At 37.2% G+C, this 20207-nt stretch overlaps 1 protein-coding gene across 3 annotated transcripts; it reads left to right on the forward strand.

Moving 5' to 3' along the window:
• The first annotated feature begins 4255 nt into the window (after positions 1-4255).
• On the forward strand, positions 4256-17531 carry LOC133316537 (agamous-like MADS-box protein MADS1). 3 transcript variants are annotated; one of them, XM_061518289.1, is made up of 9 exons: positions 4256-4282; positions 8834-8869; positions 11776-11963; positions 15160-15241; positions 16441-16502; positions 16580-16679; positions 17006-17047; positions 17215-17256; positions 17364-17531. In XM_061518289.1, the coding sequence occupies exons 1-9, from the start codon at positions 4256-4258 to the stop codon at positions 17529-17531; spliced, it is 747 nt and encodes a 248-aa protein (XP_061374273.1). The 3 variants fall into 3 exon arrangements, with proteins under 3 accessions (XP_061374273.1, XP_061374272.1, XP_061374274.1); XM_061518288.1 differs by lacking the exons at positions 4256-4282; positions 8834-8869 and having other exon boundaries at positions 11737-11963; XM_061518290.1 differs by lacking the exons at positions 4256-4282; positions 8834-8869 and having other exon boundaries at positions 11782-11963; positions 15181-15241.
• The last annotated feature ends 2676 nt before the right edge of the window (positions 17532-20207 follow it).

Genomic DNA, 20207 nt, shown 5'->3' on the forward strand with positions numbered 1-20207 from the left:
GACATCTAACTCAGCTTCGGCCTCCTACCGCCCGAGGTCTCAAACCCCGCAATGTGGTAACATATGCATCATCATAGCAAAACCCAATAGAGAGAACACACAGACATGACTCACCACAAAACATCCTAGTTATTGCAATACATACAGGTTTTTCCCTATAAAGTGCTCTGATACCATAAAATGTAACACCCCGTATATACCCAGTTTGTTAACATGTCATCGTATTAAGCCATGCTTAATTTAAAAATGCGGAATAACTTTTTACTTTCAATTATGACGTCATTATCATTACCAAGTTGAATTACCTAATTCATTTCATAAAATATTGCCTGTATGTAAATTGCAAAAGACAGCTAACTGAAATAACTAGATATATAAATAACAGTGAGTATCTAAAGTCACGGACTACAACCCGTAGTCCGGAAAATAACCTGATAGTTTATACAACTCAAGTCTGAACAGACAATACATAATCAAACGTGACATGGACAATCCCCATGCTCACCAGATAAGACATCATAATCAACAGAGTCTCAACAACGAAGGCATAATAATAACATAGATAACATGTCAGCATCCAGCAGATAAACATAAAAGCACACATCTAACTCAGCTCCAGCCTCCTGCCGCCCGAGGTCTCAAACCCCGCATTACCTGAACCTGAAAATGGTGCCCCAAACGTGGGGTAAGATCTCTGAACGGAAATCTCAGTAAGACAAGGGGTCCTCAAGATCTTTCACCCCAAGCTCACTTACATGTGCAATATAAGTTCAAAGGCAGGTATATAATATAAGTTCCAAAATCAGTGTAATGCAACAGATAACCATGTCATGTGTGTCAAGATATTCTACTGGCCAGAGAAATGCAGGAGATACGTCTATTTCCTACAATAAGTGCAAGACGCCACTTGCACCCACCCACAGATCCACTATATTATGTGACGCCACATACTCAGGCTTACCGTCAAGATGGAACAACACATGCATATTATAAGGCCCTTACACATAACAGTTCAAAGCATTTCAATCATCAAAGCATGAAAACACATCATGCATATAAATCATTCCCCCATGGGTAATGGTGGAACCAACAATGGCTAAACCGAGGACACGAAAGCTTACCTTGCTAGCTAACTATCCAAGCCAAGAGTCCACACAAGCTCAAAGCCCACAAACAGCTCAATCACAATCTGTTTTAGATCAGCAATCATATCAACATTCATCATATAATAATTCAAGACACAACAACAACATTTTCTTCTTTGTTTCATGTCTTTAGGCTTCTCACAAAGCCATAAGCCCATAATATTATTGGTTTCGACTTAATTAAATTATTGCAGAGGTTCATAACAATCATTTAAGGGTCCAGAAACCCAACCCACGCTTCTGTTTGGGTAAAATAGCTCAAAACATGATTTTTCCAGAATATCATGATATTTCTCGGGGACATATCCGGATATTTCCAGACCACATATCCCGATATCCACATCCGGATATTAACAGACCCAATATCAGGATATCAATATCCAGATATTTCCAGACCCAATATCCGGATATCGATATCTAGATATTTCTAGACCCAATATCCGGATATCCATATCCAGATATTTCCAGACCAAATATCCGGATATTTCCAGACAAATATCCGGATATTTTACGACAGAATGCAGTTTTGCATTTTCGCGAAGATATCTTTTCAAGGTTCCATTTTTAACACTTCTAAATGTTAAAGTATGCATTTTTAAACTCTTCTAGGTCAGTTATCACGTTGGTTACTTGTTTATCTTATTAAACATGGCAAGACTCCACGTTTACTCATTAAAACTCATGATAAATGGTTGGTAACACTTACCCAAGATTCAAAACAGAGCAAATGATGCTCTTGGAGCTCACCAACAGCTCCAAAGATTCTGACTTTTCCAAGCCATGAAAATGCAAACAAAGATGGGTCCTTTACACTCAAAGTTGGTTTCTTGATGCCTTATATGACAAGAACAAGGCGCTCATCACAAGAACTCACCAACTCAGTCTCAAAACCACCCTAAACAGAACCCAAACTCAGAAAGTAGCTAACCTCTACATCCCCATACACTCCACTGGGTGTTTACAAGGTTTAAAGAGAAGAATCCATGGTAAATGAAGTGACTTGGGAGAGTGTTCATGCAAGAAAGCCAAAGGAAGAAGGTGGCAGCTCACACTCAGCAAATTCTCACACAGAGAATGTCATGTTTCTGACCTAAAACTTGTGCACCCCTATTTATAGCTAATTAGTTTTAATCGCACAGTATTAATGCTAATTGCTACGCTTATCATTTTAATCCCAAACTTAGGATTCTGAACCTACTCATTTTTCTAATATTTTTCATATTTTTATTTTATTTTTCGCAGCACTTTTCCGCTACGCGCTTTTCCATAGTCAGTATCAGTTCTAGCACCAGTTCTTATTATTTTGACCTGAAACTTGTTTTACTAATCCTATATATTCTTCTAGGAATATTACCACTCTTATTATAATTTTCTGGGATACTTCATCGGTACGCATTTATACCGAGTAGCAGAACCCGTATTTGCATTTTTCATCAGAAAAGCGACTTTCAGCAATCTTATTCACTTACCATAATTATTTAAGCCTTCTCATAATTATTAAGGTCAATTATGGAATTATTTCCTAATTCTCATATTTATTTAATTAATTTCCTTAATTAACGGTGCAGGTTCTTACATTCACCCCACCTTTTTAAGGATTTTGTCCTCAAAATCAGAAACATACCTGTCTCGAAGGTCAGAATACTGCCGAAGAAGCTCGTCCTCTCGCTCCCAGATACACTCTTCAGGTGTCCTTCCAGTCCATTACACTTTGACCATCAGAATGATCTTTCTTCTCAGTTGCTTCTCGCCACGATCGAGAATCTTGAGTGGTCCGACGGGAGTCTTTAGGTTCTCCCAAACCTCCACATCGTCCGGTTGCACCACGTGCGAAGGATCCGCTACATACGTACGAAGCTGAGACACGTTAAACACGCCGTGCATGTTGGCCAAGTTCAGAGGCATGGCAAGCCGGTAGGCAACAGGTCCTACTCTACCAAGGATCTGGCATGGCCCTATGAATCTCGGGCTCAGCTTCCTCACTCCGAGTGCCCGACCAACATCGGTGACACGTGAAAGTCTCACAAACACGTGCTCACCCTCACTGAACTCCAGTGGTTGATGCTTGACATCGTAGTAACTCTTCTGGCGATTTTGCGCTTACTCCAGCCTTTCTCTGATCAACTGGATCTGCTTAGTAGTATCTTGGACGAAGTCCAAGCCAAACAACTGCTTATCTCTTACCTCATACCAGCAGGTAGGAGTCCGACACCTCCTACCATACAACGCCTCGTAGGGTGTCATGCCCAGGCTAGCATGAAAACTGTTGTTGTATGAAAATTCCACCAATGGCAGGTACCTATCCCATGCTGAACTCTGCTCCAATGTGCAAGCCCTCAAAATGTCCTCCAATGTCTGGATGGTCCGTCAGTTAGAGGGTGATAGGTTGTACGTCATTTCAACTGCGTACCAAAAGCCTCCTGCAGCGCATCCCAGAACCGAGATGTGAACTTCGGGTCCCTATCACTGATGATACTCTCAAGCACCCTGCGAAGCCTCACAATCTCGCGAACATACAGTCTGGCCAACTGCTCAGTAGGGAAGCTCACCTTCACTGGAAGAAGATGGGCAGACTATGTTAGTCTGTAAACAATGCCCCAGATAGAGTCAACACCAGCCTGAGTATTCGGTAATCCCACCACGAAGTCCATGGAAATGCTCTTCCATTTCCATTCCGGAATCTCAAGAGTTTGAAGTTTACCAGACGGCCTCAGGTGCTCAGTCTTATCCTTCTAGCAAATCAAACACTTAGACACATACACCGCTATATCCCTCTTCATACCCGACAACCAATAGTTTCTCTTCAGGTCCTGGTACATCCTTGTAGCACCAGGGTGAACAGTAAACTGGCCCTTATGAGCCTCTGTCATCGCCTCAACAGTCAAAGGACCTCAAAGAACCACAATCCTTTTATGAAAGGTCCACAATCCACCCATGTTCCAAGACACACCGTCTTGGTTCTTTACATAATCTAGGCACTCTCTCTGCACTTGCGCCTCTTTGATCTACTCCATAAGCTCATTTTTGACTCTCACGGTCTCCATCTCGAGAAGTGCACCCCCAAGCAAGGAAGTCACCATCAGATCTCAAAACTTCTCAATGACAACAAAATGTCATTCGATTCTCTGGGATCACTAGTCACTTTGTCAAAAGAAGTGAACTGACCCCACAAACTCAAAACCACACAAAACTCGAGTGAGTTTGGTCCTATTCCATGACTCTAACATCGACTAGACTCACAATTTTATAAATCATTATTTTCAAAATAAATTCATATTCCTTTCGCAGTACGAAATCATAATCATGTTCATTTCAACCAATACATATTAGTTAACATACTCATGCACATAGTAACGTACGTTAGTTCACGTACAACTGCAAAATTTTCAATTTCAGTAACCTACTAAATCACAAACTTAATATAATAGTATACCTCAATCTCCATGACATCTGCAAAATCGAGAATCCATAAGGGGTGAAATAACATTGATACATTACCACATTTTATCGTACTTATATCATGCTTTACACTACCCATGGTGTTAACATGCCAACTACTTATGAAGCATAACAGTAAGCAACATAAGATCCTAGAGTCATTGAGACCACTAAACTCACAACGAATTGTACATGCACTGCCTCGCATATACAAGATCACGTGTGGCCTAGCCACGAAGTCCAAGTGTTACAAACTTAGTCTTCCTTGAAGAGAATTCACATTCTCAAACAAAGCATCACCATGATTAAGTACTGACGTAAGGCATCTTACCTCTTAACAACCATGACCGGTGCTCCTCATAAAGACACGCTCGGTCGAAAGAAGTCTTTCGCAGAAAGATCTTCAATGAGCTTCTTCAGCTCCGCCAACTCCGGTAGCGACAACCGATATGGAGCTAATGAAATGGGCCCCACACCAAGCAATAAATCAATGGAGAACTCTATCTCCCGCAGTGGTAGAAACTAAAGAATCTCCTCAGAAACATATCGAGGAATTCCCCACCACAGGAATGCCAGCGATATCCTCCCGTGCCCCACTCACCAAACCTTCTAACATGACATATTCGAATGCCCCTGCACTCAAGGCTCTCCTAGCCTGCAGTAATTATATATAAGGCAAGGAACTGGCTACGAAGTCACATGGAGACATCACCACTCGCTTGGCACAACAGTCAATCATCACAAACTTTCTGGACAACCAATCCATGCCCAGAATAATCTCCAAATTGACCATTGGCAATCCTATCAGATCTACCGAGAACTCATGGCCATCCCACTGAAACACTACATCGCGATAAACAGTGGAGGTATCACACTTTTCTCCGGTGGCGGTGGTCACCCGCAACGGTGGAGAAAGCACAGACATGGGCAACTCAAGCCCCACAGCAATCGGGGTTGCAATAAGGAATGCGTAGCCCCGGAATCAAACAAAGCATTGAAAGCAACACCGCCAGTGGTAACAGTACCTCAAACAAGGTCTGGAGCGCGGTCTGACTGCTGGCGATCCAATGTGTACACACGCCCCGAGTCAGGTGGCACAACAGGTGTCGCTGTAGTGGAAGGAGAACCATCTGAAGTGGATCTTCCTAAACTGCTGCAGCTCTCGCCATAGCCGATGGACACTCTCTAGCATGGTGGCCCTTCTTGCCACACTGGAAATATATAGTCTGGTCGGTAGAACACGGCCCTAGATGAACCTTCCCACATCTCGTGCATCTAGCAGTCGGAGGTCTCGCTGACTCCCCTGAGTCATAGTCCTCTTGAACTGATTTGGCGTTTGCCTAGCCGCCAACTGCTTACTTTTGCCCTTACCAGCAAACATCCTGTCTCTCCAGGAAGTGGAACTACCAGTTCCCTTGGTCTCAGCAACCTTGACCCTCTTGGCCTTACTCGTGATACAAACCTCCTCAATGTCCCTCTACTGACTATCTGACGTATAAACTCGACCAGTGGTAGGTGGCACAACAGGTACCTCCGTAGGTGGAGCAAGAATCATCTGAAGAGGGGCCTCCTGAACTGCTGCAGCCCTAGCCAATGTAGTATAACAATCCTTGGCTATATGGCCACTCTTTCCATACTTGAAGCATATCAGCTCCCCAGTAGCACAACGTCCCATATGCTCCTTCTCGCGACCTATACACTTCGGAATTGTAGATGATCTAGCAAATTTTCCTTCCTGAGTAGTAAGCCTGTTGAATTTGTTGCACAGTTGTTTGACCTGTAGATGCTTCCCTCTAACTCCACTCCCAGACTGATGTTGGGATAGAAGGTGTGGCAGCGAAGGATGTTGGCCGTCAAGACAACCAATTCTCATCTCTTCCAATACGACCCGTACCATGGTCATATACGCCAGTCGATTCGCCTCCACTACATCCTCAATGGCTTTCTAGTTCGCCTCTCGAATGGCATCCATCATCGCCAGGTTGGCCAATCTAGTGGCCTCCTGATCGGCTAGTCTAGCCGCCTGCATCTCAGCCAATGCAGCCAGGACAGGATCAGGTTTATCCTCGCTAGTATCTCGGTCCCTCCGAGGTAGTACCATGACTCTGCACAAGTTACACAAAGAGTGAGTTGATCAGGCCCATGCAATGTGGTCACATATGCATCATCATAGCAAAACCCAATAGAGAGAACACACAGACATGACTCACCACAAAACATCCTAGTTATTGCAATACATATAGGCTTTTCCCTATAAAGTGCTCTGATACCATAAAATGTAACACCCCGTATATACCCGGTTTGTTAACATGTCATCGTATTAAGCCATGCTTAATTTAAAAATGCGGAATAACTTTTTACTTTCAATTATGGCGTCATTATCATTACCAAGTTGAATTACCTAATTCATTTCATAAAATATTGCCTGTATGTAAATTGCAAAAGACAGCTAACTGAAATACCTAGATATATAAATAACAGTGAGTATCTAAAGTCACGGACTACAACCCGTAGTCCGGACAATAACCTGATAGTTTATACAACTCAAGTCTGAACAGACAATACATAATCAAACGTGACATGGACAATCCCCATGCTCACCAGATAAGACATCATAATCAACAGAGTCTCAACAACGAAGGCATAATAATAACATAGATAACATGTCAGCATCCAGCAGATAAACATAAAAGCACACATCTAACTCAGCTCCAGCCTCCTGCCGCCCGAGGTCTCAAACCCCGCATTACCTGAACCTGAAAATGGTGCCCCAAACGTGGGGTGAGATCTCTAAACAGAAATCTCAGTAAGACAAGGGGTCCTAAAGATCTTTCCACCCCAAGCTCACTTACATGTGCAATATAAGTTCAAAGGCAGGTATATAATATAAGTTCCAAAATCAGTGTAATGCAACAGATAACCATGTCATGTGTGTCAAGATATTCTACTGGCCAGAGAAATGAAGGAGATACATCTATTTCCTACAATCAGTGCAAGACGCCACTTGCACCCACCCACAGAACCACCATATTGTATGACGCCACATACTCAGGCTTACCGTCAAGATGGAACAACACATGCATATTATAAGGCTCTTACACATAATAGCTCAAAGCATTTCAATCATCAAAGCATGAAAACACATCATGCATATAAACCATTCCCCCATGGGGTATGGTGGAACCAACAATGGCTAAACCGAGGACACAAAAGCTTACCTTGCAAGCTAACTATCCAAGCCAAGAGTCCACACAAGCTCAAAGCCCACAAAAAGCTCAATCACAATCTGTTTTAGATCAACAATCATATCAACATTCATCATCTAATAATTCAAGACACAACAACATCATTTTCTTCTTTGTTTTATGTCTTTAGGCTTCTCACAAAGCCATAAGCCCTTAATATTATTGGTTTTGACTTAATTAAGTTATTGCAGAGATTCATAACAGTCATTTAAGGGTCCAGAAACCCAACCCACGCTTCTGTTTGGGTAAAATAGCTCAAAACATGATTTTTCCCAGAATATCATGATATTTCTCAGGGACATATCCAGATATCAATATCCGGATATTTCCAGACCACATATCCGGATATTAACAGACCCAATATCAGGATATCAATATCCAGATATTTCCAGACCTAATATCCGGATATCGATATCCAGATATTTCCAGACCCAATATCCGAATATCCATATCCAGATATTTCCAGACAAATATCTGCATATTTTGCGACAGAATGTAGTTTTGCATTTTCGCGAAGATATCCTTTCAAGGTTCCATTTTTAACACTTCTAAATGTTAAAGCATGCATTTTTAAACTCTTCTAGGTCAGTTATCACGTTGGTTACTTGTTATCTTATTAAACATGGCAAGACTCCACTTTTACTCATTAAAACTCATGATCATTGGTTGGTAACACTTACCCAAGGTTCAAAACAGAGCAAAGGATGCTCTTGGAGCTCACCAACAGCTCCAAAGATTTTGACTTTTCCAAGCCACGAAAATGCAAACAAACATGGGTCCTTTACACTCAAAGTTGGTTTCTTGAAGCCTTATATGACAAGAACAAGGCGCTCATCACAAGAACTCACCAACTCAGTCTCAAAACCACCCTAAACAGAATCCAAACTCAGAAAGTAGCTAACCTCTACCTCCCCATACACTCCACTAGGTGTTTACAAGGTTTAAAGAGAAGAATCCATGGTAAATGAAGTGACTTGGGAGAATGTTCATGCAAGAAAGCCAAAGGAAGAAGGTGGCAGCTCAATCTCAGCGAATTCTCACGCAGAGAATGTCAAGTTTCTGACCTAGAAACTTGTGCACCCCTATTTATAGTCTAATTAGTTTTAATCACACAGTATTAACGCTAATTGCTACGCTTATCATTTTAATCCCAAACTTAGGATTCTGAACCTATTCATTTTTCTAATATTTTTCATATTTTTATTTTATTTTTCGCAGCACTTTTCCGGTACGCGCTTTTCCATAGCCAGTATCAGTTCTGGCACCAGTTCTTATTATTTTGACCTGAAACTTGTTTTACTAATCCTATATATTATTCTATGAATATTACCACTCTTATTATAATTTTCCGGGATACTTCATCGGTACGCATTTATACCGAGTAGCAGAACCGGTATCTGCACTTTTCATCAGAAAAGAGACTTTCAGCAATCTTAATCACTTACTATAATTATTTAAACCTTCTCATAATTATTAGGGTCAATTATGGAATTATTTCCTAATTCTCATATTTATTTAATTAATTTCCTTAATTAACGGTGTAGGTTCTTATCTTCACCCCACCTTTTTAAGGATTTTGTCCTCAAAATAAGAAACATACCTGTCTCGAAGGTCGGGATACTGCCGAAGAAGCTCGTCCTCTCGCTCCCAGATACACTCTTCAGTGTCCTTCCAGTCTATTGCACTTTGACTATCAGAATGATCTTGCTTCTCAGTTGCTTCTCGCCACGATCGAAAATCTTGAGTGGTCCGACGGGAGTTTTTTGGTTCTCCTGAATCTCCACATCGTCCGGTTGCACCACATGCGAAGGATCCGCTACATACCTGCGAAGCTGAGACACGTGAAATACGTCGTGGATGTTGGCCAAGTTCTGTAAAGAACCTTGAGGTCATCACCCCAAAAGCTAGCTAAAGGGGTGGGAGTGCTCAAAGCCTTATAAGGCCATATTAGTTGTCCATCCAATCAATGTGGGACTATATATCTTAACACGCCCCCTCACGCAAGAGCCCTTTAGGCTAGAAGCGTGGAAATTTCACAGGCCCATTTTTGGTTTACCTTTCTGTGCTTTTTTTTATTTTATTTTTATTCCACTTTTTAAAGCGGGGGACGGTTAGGCTCTGATACCATGTAAAGAACCTTGAGGTCATCACCCCAAAAGCTAGCTCAAGGGGTGGGAGTGCTCAAAGCCTTATAAAGGCCATATTAGTTGTCCATCCAATCAATGTGGGACTATATATCTTAACAAGTTCAGAGGCAAGGCAAGCCGGTAGGCAACAGGTCCTTCTCTACCAAGGATCTGGCATGGCCCTATGAATCTCGGGCTGAGCTTCACAATCAAGTTGAGCTGTTGCACACACTATCATATGTAGATTAATACACAGGGTGCACACGGGATGTTACATGTATCTTCCAAAAGAAAATCTAGAGGCAAATATGATGTCACTATTGTCTCGACGGTTAAAACGGATTTCCTTGATAATTTTGTTATAAGGCCCATTCATAAGTTAGATAAGCCATTGTGGAGGGCATTGTACTTTATGAGTTTAACGAGGATATTCCACGTGAAAAAGAATGTGATGAGGTTGAATAAATTGGTGAGAGTTCATTTCAGATTATCCGTAGTTTAACATAGATTGTCATCCTGTTGACCTTGATCCTCTATCCATTTCTGTTAGACCCTTGAAATTAAACGTCTTTTCCTATTCACATGCGTACATTAAACATAAGTTTGTTTTTGGGTAAACTGATATATAATGTGTATGATCAGAGTTTTAATGTGAATTTTTTCCATCAGTTCATCAACTAATCTAATTGAGTTGGGTAAGACCACGTGGGTGCCAATGTTACGGTATGTGGCCGTCCTAACTTTCATTTTACACACTTATTTAGACAATTGCAACCGAAAATATCAGACTGATTTTCCCATTATCACAAAGGCAAGCTAAAAATATATATAACGAGTATCGAAGATTATGATCAGGACATCACGTGGGAACCCTACTCAGTTAATTAAATGCGTCACAAAACCTGGTAAAACACTGCAATCAAAATTGTAATATTGCAAGAGAAAAAGGGTTAGAGTCTTTGGAAACTCTAGGATTTTCAACTTTCAACTACGAAATAAAGAGATGCAGGGGTTAGTTGCAAGAAACATATCCACTAGATTCTTTGAAGTAAAAGGCCAAAAACTCAAAATCCAAGGAGCAATATGGTTCCTTTTCTTTTTGGTTCACCCCTGCAGTACTCTTAGTCTCTCTGAGACATTAAAATTTGAAGCTCCGGAATTTTGCGTGCAAACTTTTATGTTCATGTCCCTCTCATTGAAATTGAATCAAACCCCACATAAACAAAGTCACTTTCAAAAAGACCCTTTTATTATCTCCCTCTCCTTTTTCCCATACACGAAGAAATGGATGGTTAATGGAGCTTGAAAGGTGAATATTAAGTCACCCTTTCTCTCTCTTCAGCTTTAACTCTCCAACAAGAGAAGTTAAATTCTTAGTGTGAGTTGGGTAATTGTTGGAGGGTCTATTTTCAGTCCATAAATACCTGTTTGTTAGGCCAACCCATTTCCATATTTTGCAACCTTTTTCCCTGAGTTTTAGGATAACACCAAAGAACTACAAATAGTTCAGACTGAAGAGGTATAACCAAGACACACATAAAGTCTTGTTTGTTTCATCTTCTTACCCAAAAATTTTCTTGTGTCTATTGTTATCGCTTTTCATGGTTTGTGACCAACTTATATCATGCCAAAATCTAGATCACACTCTACCATTTTTCATATATAAGACCATATTTTGTTTTTGTTTCTTTTCCTTTCTCTTGAGTTTATTTGGTAAGTTTTGCTTATTTCATGATTGAATAAGGACACTAACTAATTTGGTTTTGATAATTACTTTTAGCTATGGAGCTTCACAATCAAGCTCAAGAAGGATCTTCTCAGAAGAAAATGGGAAGAGGGAAAATTGAAATCAAACGGATCGAGAACACTACAAATAGACAAGTCACCTTCTGCAAGCGCCGCAACGGGTTGCTGAAGAAAGCTTATGAACTATCTGTTTTGTGTGATGCTGAAGTTGCTCTTGTTGTCTTCTCAAGCCGTGGCCGCTTGTATGAGTATGCCAACAACAGGTTTTACATATATACATCATAACTCCTCTTTTGCAACCTCCAAATCTTTAAGATTCTTATAGTTTCTATGTTTTTTTATTTTTATTAATGGGTTGTCTTAAATTATGTCAAACTTGTCTCTATATAACTATATATTGGCTTAAGAAAATTTTGGAATCTAGATAGCATAATTGATACTTTTTTTTTTTTTTTTTGAACAAAGGGTTGCTATGAGGTTAAACCAGGTTTTGTTTTCTAGTTCAAATTGTCTATTTCCTTTCTCCCAAAACTTCTTTTTTTATTTCCTTTCTGTTTTTTCTGTTAATATTATTTTCCTTTATGAGCTTTGTAGTATATGCATCAATTATCTCTTTTATTCTTCTTCCCCAGTTATTCGTTTGAAAGGTTGCAGATCTGTGGTAAGAGGTTGAAATAGGCTTTAAGATGATACTAGGAGTAGCATAAATAGTAGAAGAAAAGGAGTAGCAGCTTTAATTAGGGTTACAAAGATATTTAGGTCAGAGATCTTAGCTTGTTGGTGTATATTTTCCCATGCTGTTAAGCTTTTTCCAATCCTTTTTTTCCCCTCTCTTTCCCTCCACATGTTAACCATAAAACCTACAAAAGTCTGCCACATAAAGCTGTCATGCTATTCCCCTTCTCTTCCATCATGACTCTTTCTTGGTACTCAACACAAGCAGGCTCATCCAATTGCAACTTAGGGTTTCTGATTTTTCACTAGTCACACTCCCACCCAATTCCTTTCAAATCTGGAATATATTTACTAATTAAATATCCCCATTTTTATAAAGGAAATAATATTTTTTTTGTTTTAAATATTTCTTGAATTTATCACCTTTCAAGGTGGTAATGATCCAAATTCCAAACCCAATATTAGGGTTTCTGGAGTCAAAAGTTTCAGATTCATTTAAAGTTGAAACAGAATTTTCCCATCATTCTTTCATAAATTAAATTGTGTATAGAGATTCATATATAAAAGTCTAAATTGCGTTCCCACTTTCATAAATTTCGTCCTTTATATGGTCAAGGAAGCATGCTGCTGTTAGGGTTTCTCACTCCGTATATGGGTATTATCAATGTGAATAACTCATTGTTTCCGCAAGAAATTTCTGACATAGGGATTTGAAATATTATGCATTTGGTTGGCCATTTTTCTAATGTCTTGATTTGATTGACTAATACTAACAAGATGTAAGCCACTGTGTGGTGGAGATATAGTAAAAGTTATAAACACGAGTCATATTGATAAGTTTTTAATGTATAAAATACAAATGAAGATATTATTCCATAAATTCTTTTTATTTCTTAGTTTTGGTAAAATAAAATAAAATCCTGTTTTCTATTTAAAATAAAAATATTACAAAATATGATTCATTATTCACGTGAGATATGATTTCTTTGATTTTCAACAAGGACAGTAGGGCATATATACTATATATAGGGATGTTTATTCTTCTGTGGGGTCTTCCTCTTTCATTCATTTTTTTTATATAATAATAAAATTGTCAAGCTCATTTTCTTTCTCGTTTCCCAGATTTTTCAAAAAAAAAAAAATTATATAGTGCCCATGTTATTCTTTCTAGATCACTCGTTTTTTACCCCGAGTTGCTAAAGGTAACACCATGATATCAGATTCTAAGAATAGCTAAAAGCAAAGCACCACTCTCTCTCTTATCTTTTTTCATTGCTTTCATGTTTGTGGAAATAAAGCTTCTACTCTTGACGTCAATTTTCTACCTACTCTCAATTATGTGTTTTGGAAATTTCAATAAAAAGGAAGGTTGCATTTTCATTATGGCCTGATGAATAAGGCCTCTCCGTACTCGTTGCATTAACTATTATAATTGTTTGTATTTGAAGTTTGAACTTCAGGAAGTTCAGAGAGAGAGGAAGGGAGAGGTTTTAAATTCTTTAGAATTAAATGAATGAAATTTCATACATAAAGATTCAGCTTCAGCTAGTTTATTTTCTTATATTCAGACATGTAAGTATTTAACAGTAAGAAGAGAGAAAAGAAACAAAGTAAGTACAATCCAATGAGAAGTTCTGATTTCATGACATGCATTTCTTAGTTTTTCAGAGTTCACGAGTGTTCTGACACAACATCTTTTAGTTCTTTGGAAGCGAAATATTAACAGTTGTAATGTTCAAAGGGTATATATGTGACAATCGAGGAGTAAGAAAAAGTGATTCTCATGGTTATTAGACAATGTATAATGGGGAAGTGACACGTTTTCTGAACCTAGGAATACATACTATACTTGAGCCAATCACATTGTTGGATCTTGTGCAAGCTTGGTTGGGACAACCAATCAGGGCCTGAAAAAATTAAGGTTGAGATGAGAGAGCAGTAAGCTTGTGGCATATGAATATTGTTTTACTCCAAATAATACAAATTAAATATTTTATTTTTATTATTATTATGTACAAGAAAAATTATTATTGAGCATCATTTTTATTTTCATATCAAAATGTTTTTATAGACCAGTGAGTTTTATGCAGGATTTACAATCTATAAGTCTTTGATCCAAGAATTGGTGTGATATAAAGTTATGTAATTAATGTAAAGAAGTGTGATGGACAAATATGGATATCCATTTTCCAATTACCTATAAATGAAAGCCTTATTTAACTTAGACATATTATATAAGCCCCATAAACTACAACTTGTAATGATCAGTAGTGGTACAATCCAGTCTCAAAGTTCATAACCCTGATCATGATTTTGCAACTCTTTATGGCTTGAAGCTTTGGTTACACCCAATACTTGCTGTGAAGACTATGGTTTGATTTTTGGAGCATTTAAATGAAAATGAAAATTTTATTTATCTCCCGGGACTTATACATTCTGATAGAGGACATAAAAAAGCCAGTTTTAGACAATACAAAACCATTTCTGGCTCCATTTATAGTCTGTAATTATAATCTAAAATCATATTTGTTATGGTAATTGGCATACACTTGGGTTTTAATGTTTTAAATCTATAATATTTCAATCTCAGCTCTTGACTCAAGAGTTCAATCTCAACGAACGATTTCTATTCTTGAAAATATAGAATGAGGCACGTGTTTCAGTCAGTAAACATAAATTGTACTCTCTTAGGTTTGTTAAATCCTTTTTCTTTTTTTTTGTGTGTGTGGTGGTTTGTTAATTAAATCCTATTTTTACAAATGCTTTTGCTTGTATTGTTTGCAGTGTTAGAGCAACTATTGAAAGGTACAAAAAAGCCTGTGCTGCTTCGTCAAACGCAGAATCTGTGTCCGAAGCTAATACACAGGTTAATTTATTCAAATAATATCAAGGATAACTGGTGAAAAGTTCTTTTTTATGGTTATTTAGCACACAACAACTGCACATTTCGTTTCATAATTACAGTGTTTTTTAGCCAAGCATTTTGTTGTCATATCTCTGAAGTGTGATGAATCAACTTCTGTGGAACTTGCCTATGTGTTGAATCCTACATCTAAACTTTTTGGAATCATCACCGAAATGCATATCCCTTATTCTTCTCTAATATATATGGAAAGAACTAAACTCTATCTGTGAATAATAGACAGATTATAATAATAATAATAATATTAATAGTAATAATAATGTCAAAAGATACATGGGACATTAAGTTAATTAGTTCAAAAATTTTAAATAGTAATAATAAAGATAAAATTGTATTTATTTATCAACTAATTACACATGTTACCTCTCTAAATTATCGATTCATAAATCCTAATATAATATCCCATTATCAATAGCCTATTGTAACGCCTCCGTGTCGAGCTGGTTAGTTAACATGCAAATGATACAAAAGCGCTGCATAAACTTATGTCATAGTTTCATTGTTAACCTATGTAACTTTGTGAATTAACTTTTTCCTGATGTATTACGTTGCATATATCTTTTCCATAATGAATTTAATGGTACCATCCTATACTTGCACAACAGTCTTACTTATTAACCCATAACCATAAACAATGGTTAGTGACTATCCGGGCATGATAACACATACCAACCTGGATAGAGTCACACAGACAATATTTCCGTTGAAAAATGGACAATCTAAGGATGAAATCCCACCTTTGCACATAATCCCTGAAAATCAAAAAAGTCCAGCACATATATATAAAATAGTCCAACTAATGTATCTAGAATCCATCCAAGGATTCAATCAAATATCGCTTGGGATTTTCATATTCAATCTTGTGATGGGTTATGTGAGGGACTATGCTTCAATTTGTCATAAATTTAACTGTTTTATATGTATCTTATTAAATATTTAAAGTTAGATACAGTTTAGCACATCCATTAGATGCCTGCCATCATCATATAAAAAACATGGAATTTCCATTTTGAAGATAGGAAAGCTGAGGTTAGGGTGATTCAATTATTCATGGCTGTATGGAACAAGTGTCAATAATTTAGTATACTGTAAGTCTCCTCCACAAGCTTTTCTTACACACTAACATTAGTTACCAATATCAGTTTTACCAGCAAGAATCATCCAAACTGAGAAGACAGATTCGAGATATTCAGAATCTAAACAGGTCAGTTTCTTCTTTGATATATAACTTTAAAAGAGTTTCTCCATTGAATAAACTCATCAATGAATTTTGCTTTCCAGGCACATCCTTGGTGAAGCTATAAGCTCTCTTAGTATCAAGGAACTAAAGAACCTTGAGGGTAGATTGGAGAAAGGTTTAAGCAGAGTTAGATCTAGAAAGGTATCATAAGCTCAGCATGACAATTATTTGAGGCATTTTGATATCTGTGCATGCTGAGTATAGATCCAATAATACATGTGGGGATTAATGAAATCCTCATTCTCAAGGTTTCTAACACAAAGCCAAATGTAAGTTGTTATAGTTGTGAAAAAGTTGGCAAAAACTAGATGGAAGAATTATTTGAGTTAGTATTTTCAAATTTTATTGTCTGGCCTATTACATAGAAAATATTACATTATTTTTTGACCAAAAAAAATATATACATTATTTTCCTTCTTGTTAGTATATCTTCATTCCTTTGGACTGATACCCTCAAAAATTTCCAGCATGAAACGTTGTTTGCTGATGTCGAGTTCATGCAAAAGCGGGTACTCTTCATCTCCTTTGGTGTTATTAGTTACCACTTTTTTTTTTTTTGTGGTAAACATTATTAGTTACCACTTTACTTGTCTCTAAAGGGTCAATAAATTCTTCTTAATTTTATATACATTGGTAAACCTATTATGACATATGTAAATTTATTGAAATTGTGCAGGAAATTGAGCTGCAAAACCATAATAATTATCTGCGAGCTAAGGTCTATCCCATCCTCTTGACACACATAAAAGGACACACCAAAGAATGGTATCATTAGCTATATAGTTGAGTGAAATGAATGATAAAAACAATTGTTGAATGCTGCAGATAGCTGAACATGAGAGAGCTGAACAACAGCAACAAGATTTGATGCCAGGAACTTTGTGCGAGTCCTTACCATCACAATCATATGACCGGAATTTCTTTCCAGTAAATCTCTTAGGATCTGATCATGAATATTCACGTCAAGACCAAACTGCTCTCCAACTTGTGTAAGCGTTCATATGTACCTTCTAGTATTAACTATTGGCAAGTTATTGAAGGTCCTTACAGGACCATGAAGACAAAAACAAGGGGGGCAATAACCAGTGCAAAAGACATGCTTTTACTTCCAACAATATAAATTGCAACCAACACTTTCAATATTGTAATTTAGTCTTTTAATAAGCTACCATGCATTAATATAATTATATATATGTTGCTTTAAGGGCTAAGCATCAAACAAATTCCTGCATGCTCAGGAATATGTTAACCCTTCTCAAAGGCTTCAAACAAGATAATCAGTAAGTTGTGCTAATTAATTAATATTCAAAGAAAATTAGAAAAAGGGAAAGGGAAAGGGTTTTTGGTCAGTTTATTGCTGGTTTTGAGAGGTTGTTACTCTCTCTTTTTTGTAGATGAGAGGTTGTTACTTTATAGTTGAAGACTTTGTTTGATGATTTCCATAGCAACATACATGCTTCTCACTTCCCTTTTCTTTTTTTACCTTTGAATGCAGCTGATATGATGGAAAAGTCACTGGAAGTTCTGCCACAGCTTTCATATCGTTTTATCTATTTGAATAGTTGCATGTAGTGCCTATATATATATATATAGTTGAAAACTCATACATGCCAGCCTTCAAAATTTACTTTACTAAAGTTTTTGCAACTGTGATCTAGAAAAGAACCAGCATCTTGCACCCATACTTCATACAGTATTGTTTATGTATCTTTTAATAATTAAGAACTAGTTTCTAAATCTCACGTCTTGTGTTTTTGTCTGTTATTTTAGGCCTACTGCTATAAAATGTGTGTTTGATGATTGTTAGAGTATAATATAAACTATTAAAAAGGCCCTCACCCAATAGCTTAAACTTTTTGGTTGAATTGGTTCTTTACGTGGTATCAGAGCCTCGTGTTCCGAGTTCGATCCTCTCCACCCTCACTTTCTCTTGTGAAATTTTCTTAGCACAAGTAGGTGGGTCTGTGCATTGTCCACCTTTCTAGCCCAGTGAGATCTCGTTTAAAGGGGCGTGTTAGAGTATAATATAAACTATTAAAAAGATCATCACCCAATAGTTTAAACTTTTTAGTTGAATTGGTTCTTTACAAAGATGAAGTTGATAGTGGTAAAATTTAAATAATGGGGTTTCTACACATCATACACAAACTACATCATTTTCATTCCTATAGATTGCATGTTCGTATTAGATAACTCTGGATTCAAAAAGCTTTCAAGGAAAATTATATCTTATTATTAATTTGATTATAAGCTTTGTTACTTTCACTTATTCCTATAAGTCATCTATCAAAAAGAACTTATTTATTTTTTTAACGTTGTTCCAGAACGTTGTTGAATTTCCACTATTGAACTATTTAATGCTTTTAGTAGTACAAAAGGACTTGAGAATGGGTTGAATCAAGTCCAACCTATATGACAGTTTCTACAAAAACAAATATGCACGTAATGTTGAGTAGAGATGAGGTAGCTTATGAAAATGATTTCTCTGGCTTATAATATTATGTACTCATCATAAACTAGAAAATTGAAACAACAATGAAAAAGTAAAAGATGAGGATTAGAGAGAGTTGGCACAATACCACTAAATACGTGTATCAACCGAGAAGGGTTTATTTAGCTTAATTGGTTGTCTTGAGTTTTAGTATCTAGGAATGCAACTATGTTAAAACTTACTAGGGAGAGTTTTGCGATTCATGTAATCCTACTGTATCGAATCGGATTACTTGAATAATCAATTAATCGATAAATAATATAAAGAGAGAGAGAGAGTTGGCACAATAGATTTTATACTGAATCGATATCCAAATTGAAGGAGAGTCTACCTAAGGTGAGATTTTTCACTATCAAACCCAAATGTTCTTTGAACCTCTCTAGCCTTATATGTAGTTTTCTTGTATCCCAAAAGGAAAAAGTATATGTCATTTAAAGGATGTAAAATTGTATCATTTGAAGTGAGAGAAAGAGATAGATCATGGAGGAGAAAGATGAAAAAAAAAAAATTAATGTGGGTCCCACTTCTTTGTGAGAGTGAAATTTGTGTAATTTAAAAGTACAAACACTTTTCTCATTCCAAAATTCTCCCTTACTAACCTATCCAAACTAGAGACCAAGTAGTTTTCTTCAACATTAGCCTCTATAAGCTAGAACCAACAGACAGATAGGAACTTTACAATGCTACAAGGAATAACGCTCAAATACAAAGATGGATATCATAATTATAAGCTTAATGGACAGAGTATTAGTTTTCTCTCCAACAAGTTTAGGGTATTGGCAAAATGATTCTCCTCTATGAGCACACAAGGCATTGATCTTTTATTGTTCTCTTTGTTCTTTTTCTCTATTCTACTCGTCTCTCTTCTCTTTCCTTTGTAACAGTTGGGCATATATGGAAAAATATGATATTTTGAATGATGCAACATCTAGGTAGCATAATAAAGCATATTTTATTCCTTGTCCTTTTATGTAATGAAGACATCTTTAAAATGTCTAGTTATGTTTCTTATCAATTTAAATATTTTTGAATGTTGTTAAATGTTAAGGCATAAAAGACATTTAAGAAACTTCTGAAAACTTTTGGAATGGTCAGCAATGTGTACATCAAAATATAGCATTCTGGGTTTCGCTTTATAATCTGGGTCTTCTTCATAGCCTAAGCTAGCTCATTTCATA

This window comes from Gastrolobium bilobum, unplaced genomic scaffold, assembly GCF_033153095.1.
Source record: "Gastrolobium bilobum isolate Gb01-03AN ecotype WA unplaced genomic scaffold, APGP_CSIRO_Gbil_v1 utg2361, whole genome shotgun sequence".
NCBI classification, from domain to species: Eukaryota; Viridiplantae; Streptophyta; class Magnoliopsida; order Fabales; family Fabaceae; genus Gastrolobium; species Gastrolobium bilobum.

Bases quoted from the DNA above. Each gene is read 5' to 3' on its own strand.
- LOC133316537 (XM_061518289.1), top strand. From the start codon at position 4,256: ATGTCATTCGATTCTCTGGGATCACTA. The intron at 8,870-11,775 runs GCAGAGAATGTC...GGATCTTCTCAG, and splicing joins CAATCTCAGCGAATTCTCAC to AAGAAAATGGGAAGAGGGAA. The intron at 17,048-17,214 runs GTACTCTTCATC...GAAATTGTGCAG, and splicing joins TCGAGTTCATGCAAAAGCGG to GAAATTGAGCTGCAAAACCA.